Source organism: Limulus polyphemus, unplaced genomic scaffold (assembly GCF_000517525.1).
Source record: "Limulus polyphemus unplaced genomic scaffold, Limulus_polyphemus-2.1.2 Scaffold123, whole genome shotgun sequence".
In the NCBI taxonomy this organism is placed as follows: Eukaryota; Metazoa; Arthropoda; class Merostomata; order Xiphosura; family Limulidae; genus Limulus; species Limulus polyphemus.
In genome coordinates, this window is record NW_013665733.1 from 206,560 (window position 1) to 213,261 (window position 6,702).

General features: G+C 32.6%; 2 protein-coding genes across 3 annotated transcripts in view; one reads left to right on the forward strand and one right to left on the reverse strand.

Moving 5' to 3' along the window:
- LOC106472652 (angiotensin-converting enzyme-like) overlaps positions 1 to 6,702 on the reverse strand; it is a 149,636-nt gene that overhangs the window by 68,676 nt on the left and 74,258 nt on the right. The window contains exons 14-15 of the mRNA XM_022402220.1: positions 3,789 to 4,042; positions 2,253 to 2,411 (exon numbers count right to left, since the gene is read on the reverse strand). Coding sequence (XP_022257928.1) covers positions 2,253 to 2,411; positions 3,789 to 4,042 — 413 coding nt within the window. The remainder of the gene's footprint in view (positions 1 to 2,252; positions 2,412 to 3,788; positions 4,043 to 6,702) is intronic.
- The window catches only part of LOC111089490 (angiotensin-converting enzyme-like), an 18,672-nt gene continuing 17,687 nt past the window's right edge, over positions 5,718 to 6,702 (forward strand). For both annotated transcript variants that reach the window (XM_022402111.1, XM_022402115.1), the window contains exons 1-2: positions 5,718 to 5,987; positions 6,280 to 6,438. In XM_022402111.1, coding sequence (XP_022257819.1) covers positions 5,760 to 5,987; positions 6,280 to 6,438 — 387 coding nt within the window. In that variant the 5' untranslated portion in view covers positions 5,718 to 5,759. The remainder of the gene's footprint in view (positions 5,988 to 6,279; positions 6,439 to 6,702) is intronic.

Sequence of the window (6,702 nt, forward strand, 5' to 3'; positions counted from 1 at the left end):
GCAACACTATAGGATTTGTAAAAATACAACTAAATTAAAGATTCAGGTGGAGTGGAGTAAGGTAAGTTGTCTCTACATATCCTACTTTCCATAACTTAGTCATAAAAACAGTTCATTACTGCAAACTTGATGTGTAACATTAGTCACCTACTCAGTTTTACGGTTACATTTTAACATCAGCACATTAAAGTAGTTCGGTAATGAGAATGAAGAAAAAGAAAACACATACAAGAGCACCGATCTATACTGTAAAACGTGGGAGTCAAACTGCATTTCCGTTTGGATTTGGGGGTAGGGGTGAAACCCTTACCAAGGTGCAGATCGTTTTACGACTAGAAAAATCAATTCCAAATTCAAATTACCGATCACACGCTGGCAATACAGTACCCTATGTAAATAAGATGATTTAATACTATTATACTCTTTAGAAGCTTGTCAAGGGTCTTCCTATATTAAAACCCAGTCAATAGTTTTCGACTTTAAAATGACAAGGGGAATTAACAAAGAGGAAATTGCTGCCTTCCCACTTATTCTTCTCCATTGTCACGCCTGCACGCAGGCGTTAACAGTCATGACTTTACATTTCACTTCGTTCCTGGTGTTCTTCAGCAATCCTGTGTTGTTTCACGGTTCCTAACCATCTTGAGAGTCCATCAAGTATCTTTATTCTTTGTCTTTCTTTGTTTTTTCTCTTTTATTTTATAATGCCGGTTGTTACTACGAGCTCCATCTTTTCTTTCCTCATTACATGGTTTATGAACTCAGCTTGATTCTTACTTGATGATGTTGCACATTGTGTTGACTTGCACCGTTATGTCTTCATTACTTTTCTACTTAGTCCGTGCTTTTGGCAGCATTCTCCTTAAGAACAACATTTCGGCTGCTTCAAATTTACTCTCAACTTTCTTTGTTATATAACTTATAGCATATAATATTTCATACATAATTTTTTTTAATAATAACGATGTTCGTTCTATAGATAGATACGTATACCATTTCAAATTTTGCATATACTAAGGACTTGGATTTCTTGGCCCCAGTTGTCTGTGCAATCTTGAATTTCCGTTCGGCGCGACTTCGAGGTTGCCAAGGGCTTATGAAGATTCTTATTTTCAAATTCACCACAATTAATTCATATATCTTAAAACAGTTAAATTCAAAGTATCAAACGAAGCGAATTTGTGGCAGTGACTACTTGAAATTTATTTTATGAAAAGAAAGTGGAAACCTAAAAAAATGCCGACTTTCCCATAATCCTTAGCAAAGTATGTGTGTGCTCAGGTCACTAGCATGATTTATTTGCTAGCCGATAATCATCTGTGTTCTATTCTCCAATATTGCTATGTTTAGTTAGCTGCACCATCGTGAAGTCAACCGGATATGACGTCACAGAATTCTAGAGGGAACATTCAGTCAATTTGGCTGTGCACACTAAAAGACGCATTCTCAGATCAGGAATAAGGGGTCAAAAAAGTCAAAGGTGAGATAGGCTTATTCAAACAAAATCACTGGTTTTAAAATGATATAACAATATTTTTCCATTTAAAAACTTTTATTGGACCGCCCTAATGTTTCTACTAAACTTAATCTTGATTGACTAGCATTTGTTATTTTTTATTTAAACATTACCTTATGGGCTAAAATGTCTTGTCAGAGACCCCAAGGTTCAAGCATAACAGTTAGTATTTTAGAACTACTGACCAGAGGGGATACAATCAGTCGGCAGCACCCAATGCCCACACGGTTACTCTTAACAGAACACTTAAACTGACTGTTAAACTGACTTATAAAGCGATCACAGCTGAAATTACAAAGCGCGTTCAGTGGCATATTAGAAGCTCAAACCTTGCACCTTTCGATAATATGTAGTCCGTCTAATCACTAGATGGCGCCCGACCCATTGTTGACTTATCGTACTTGTTTAGTTGTTTGGAATTGTTATATCCTTCAGTAAAGTGATAATGGAAGAATGAATTGAAAATATTATACCGTCAGAGGTCCGATTACACTTTACTCCTCTGTAGTAAATGTGTCGTATTGTGTATGGTTTTTCTAAAATGATTTAACAGAGAACAGATAAAACATTTTCCCTTCTTTCTTAGATTGCACTAAATAGTTCTAATATTTTAGATTGCCAACAGTGTACATTTTAATATCACATAATTGTTTAATGATTATTAAAAGTTTTAACACCATTAAAATTGTTTAAAATATACAATAGATAAAATCAACTTACAAATTGAATGTTTTACCTTTTCTAGTTTATCATCCTCCAGCGCTGCTGTTCCTAGTACAGACAGTTTCTTAAATTGTCGTTTCAAAAATTCATCTTTGAAACCTTCCCACTTAAAAAGGATGGTGTCCTTCCATGCTGTTTTCTGAAACTTGTAATACTTCTGGGATTCCTCAATCTTTTAGAGAAAGCATTAAGTTATCTCAAGATGAAAATATTTTATTTTATGCTTAACAATCTGGTAAAATGTAATTTAATATTCATATAAATAATTAAATAATATTACTGTAGAATGCTTCCAAGTTGAAATAATGTTAGAATTCCTTTTATTTATTTTTTACCGCAAAAATGTCATAATATATACACCTCTGACACCTGTAAATGCATATCGTGGCCTCACTTACCAATTCTTATGGTATCACTCATGAAGATCAAGCGTATTATTGTATTAGAATAATAGCCACTATCAACCTGACTGAGGTTTTCTTTTTCTAATTTACTTATTCATAAAACAGTTTAAATTTTAAAGTAAATACATCATCTATGTGTATGTTGTTTTATACATGGGTCTAGATATGCTAAAACGAGTTCTCTGGTGCTCATTTGTTAAGTTGTCTGTGTTCAGTGAAAGTTAAAATGTAAATAGAAAGTAGATGTTAATATTGAAGGGTAATGCCGAAAAGATGTTATAATAACATTTATTTCTTAATGTCTTAATGACAATAATTAGCTTAAACGATTAAAAATTGGAAAATTATCCTGATTTACGAGGATATTTCACTATTGTGAATACGATGATGATGACCTCTGTTAGGTCTAAAAGTACTGATCTCTTCACTTAGTTCTACACCATTTATTATGCAAACCCAATTATATTCATTTAATAGTATAATACTAACAACACTTATAGTTAGATTATCTGTATACCTCTCTCTTTTTTTAACCAGTATCCCTATTTTCATGATAGTCAAAGTCTTAAAAGAAATTTATGACCTACCTAATTAGGAAGTCACACACATACCTGAGAAGAGCGAACCATCATAATATTTGAAAGTTTCTTAATTATTACAGAATTTTAATTGCTAAACAGTAAGATATAACACTGTATTTTAACAAAATTATTTCATTTACAATTTTAGCTAAAGACCAGGATAACGGACGCCATCGCCAGCGTAATTGTAGACATGTTGCAGCGAACGTAGACTGAAATCGAATATCGGTTAGACGTTCTGAAAGCCACTAATGGTGCACTCGTAGAAGTAGTGTTATGTTAATAAAAACTGTTTGAGTTGGGCTACAAGAGGCTGAAAACTGCAAAGTTGTATTTCCTTAGTTAGTTATTAAACTTTACAGATAGGAAAGATAACTTTTGCCCACCCCGTATATACTGGGTAGTACATGTAAAATGCATTGCACGATGTTGTAACATATATATATACATATAAAACAGTAAATTTTAAATGAGAAACAAATTTAATCAACTCAATGGCTTTTCTTAATGCGCTTTATAACTTTCGTAACAAGAGGAATTCGATTTATTTGTTGAGCCACTTACCATTTTTTGTAGGTTATAATTTGTGATATTCGTGATGTAATTCCACTCGGCAATTACTGTTGCTTCTAAGCCTTGGGACATATGTTTGTTTAAATCTTTCATGTAGATTCTTGCAAGTTCTTCATTTTCATACGGAAGGTTGTGCTGAGCCCGACTCTCAACACACACAAACAGCCCCACTGTGGTGGTAACACACAATAAAACAAGCGACCATTCAATTCGGTCCATTTTGGTTTTCTGATACAAGACAGAGGCTAAACGTTAGATTATATCTTTTACTGAGACAATCTTACACATTTAAATGTGATAACGTGTTAGACTTCCACGAGAAAATAACATAAGGCTCAACCAGAAAAAAATAAAGTAAAAATTGACGTCACCTGTTGCTAGCCCAAATCAAGAGAAACAATACAACAAAGGAAGGGTTAATAACGTTTCTGTGTCTTAAATCAATCTAGTAAATAATATCAATGCAAAACCATTGATAAGATTTGCACATTTGGTACTTACTCACTACATCACGAGCTTAACGTGATATGAGTTTCTAGTGTATTCTGCTGTAACATATATATATATACATATTCTTTATGATCATTTCTGAAGTCGAATTATATTACATTTTAATACATTAGTTTTAAGTCTCATACTATAACTTTGCTGTTAACGTAACTTTATGATCAAAATATGCTAAATGTAATTATAGAACTCGAATCATGTTTGTTGATAGCATATTTTAAAGTAAACCAAATTTTTAATGTAGTCATAGATTTTTACTGACGTTATTGCCCACCATATATCATGAATTGTGTTTAAAATTTCTGAATTACTACACATCTTGAAAGGTTGAATTATTACACATCTTAAAAGGTTATTTAATTTTACTTCATAGGGATATTTTAACAGTATTTTTATATATAACATTTATAAATACACAGTTTTAAGCATAGGTATATACTCTAGAATAAATTACATATTTCTCATCGCATCTGATGTAAGTTGCTACTGGATATATATATATATATAAGTATAAAAGTAACGTTTAAGGAGGATATTTTTTATTTTTAATCATTCATTTCATTGAATGTCGATATCAAACCATGTTAAAACTAGGACTTAATGCAAAGTAACTGTATTTAAAAGTAAAGAAGTATATTAGATATAAGTGTGAATAAATATGAAAATAAACAAAAACATCTGAAGTATATTGGCGTCAAACTTGAACGAAAAGAGACTTTATGTGCAGAATAAAGATATGTTAGCAGTTTTAATATGAATTCCCTTCCGCGCCCCTTCTCTAGACTCTCTCATAACCAGACATAGTTTTGGCGTAGGACCTTTTATTAAGGTAACACACATGAGTAAATCTACCTAACACAAAAGATAAAAATATATGGAGTGTAAAAGAACAACAAAGAAAAAAATGTCAGTTGGAACTTCCAGTTTCTTCGAACACAGTGTATTGATTCTCTTGGAATTTGTTAAATGGTTTATCATAAAAATATATTTAGGTTTTAAAGACTTGCAAGTGATATTTATGGAAACTACCCAGTTTAAAATGTTTGGAAACAAACATACACACCAGAATTTCTGTTAATGTTCTGTTTGTAATTCTTAAAAGCAGTAAAATGTAAAATATACAAATGTTATCACGTTTTTTTTAGCATTGTGGCGAGTTTTTATCTTAATTTGAGGTCAAAGTAATGAATTCTTCCATTGTTATATAGTTTATTCCACGTAAGTTTAATAAAAAATTGTATAACAATTATGTATTGGCTTAAATTTCCATGTAAGAAACTACAAGATTCCCATTCGTACATCGTAACGAATGACGTCAAATCTAATTCTTTAAGCTGAGCCATCTGTTGGGTTCCCATGGAATTATAACAGGTTATCAAGTTTCAATGTATTCGATTGTCTCAGTACAAGATATAAACAGCTGTTTAGCCTAATTCTCATTAGTAGAAAACTAGAATGGATCGAATTAAACTGTCGCTTGTTTTATTGTGTGTTACCACCATAGTGGGGCTGTTTGTGTGTGTTGAGAGCCGGCCTCAGCACAACCTTCCGTATGAAAATGAAGAACTTGCAAGAATTTACATGAAAGATTTAGATAAAAAGTTTTCCCAAGCCTTGGAAGAGACAGTAAATGCTCAATGGATTTACAACACTAATATTACTGACTATAACCTCGAAAAAATGGTATGTGGGGGTTAGAAATAATTGTATGTAAAATTACTTAAGAAAGACGATTGAATCTGGTACCACACGTTTTAATTGTGTCGTTTGTTTCACAAAACGATGTTTGACTACATGTTGGTGCATACGCATCGCCAATGTTCTTTTTTTTTACGGTATAAAATAGATTAAAGGAATTCAAATACTTCAGGTTGTAATATTATCCATGTGTATATTAAGATACACTTTTATCAAATTGTTAATAAACATAACCGAAATATGTTCATCTTGGAATAACTTAATGTCTTCTCTACAGGTTGAAGAGTCCCAGAAGTATTACAAGTTTCAGAAAACAGCATGGAAGGACACCATCCTTTTTAAGTGGGAAGGTTTCAAAGATGAATTTTTGAAACGACAATTTAAGAAACTGTCTGTACTAGGAACAGCAGCGCTGGAAGATGATAAACTAGAAAAGGTAATAATTTAATTTCTATAAACTCATTTTTTATTACACATATAAGACAGTTTCTACAGACAGAGCTTATATTGGTTGCTCCAATCTGGTCAATAGGACTTACACTATCCATTGTCTAAAAAAGAGCCCGGCATGGCCAGGTGGTTAGGGCGCTCGACTCACAATCTGAGGATTGCGGGTTCGAATCCCCCTCACACCAAACATGTTCGCCCTTTCAGCCGTGAGGGCGTTATAATGTGACGGTCAATCCCATTATTCGTTGGT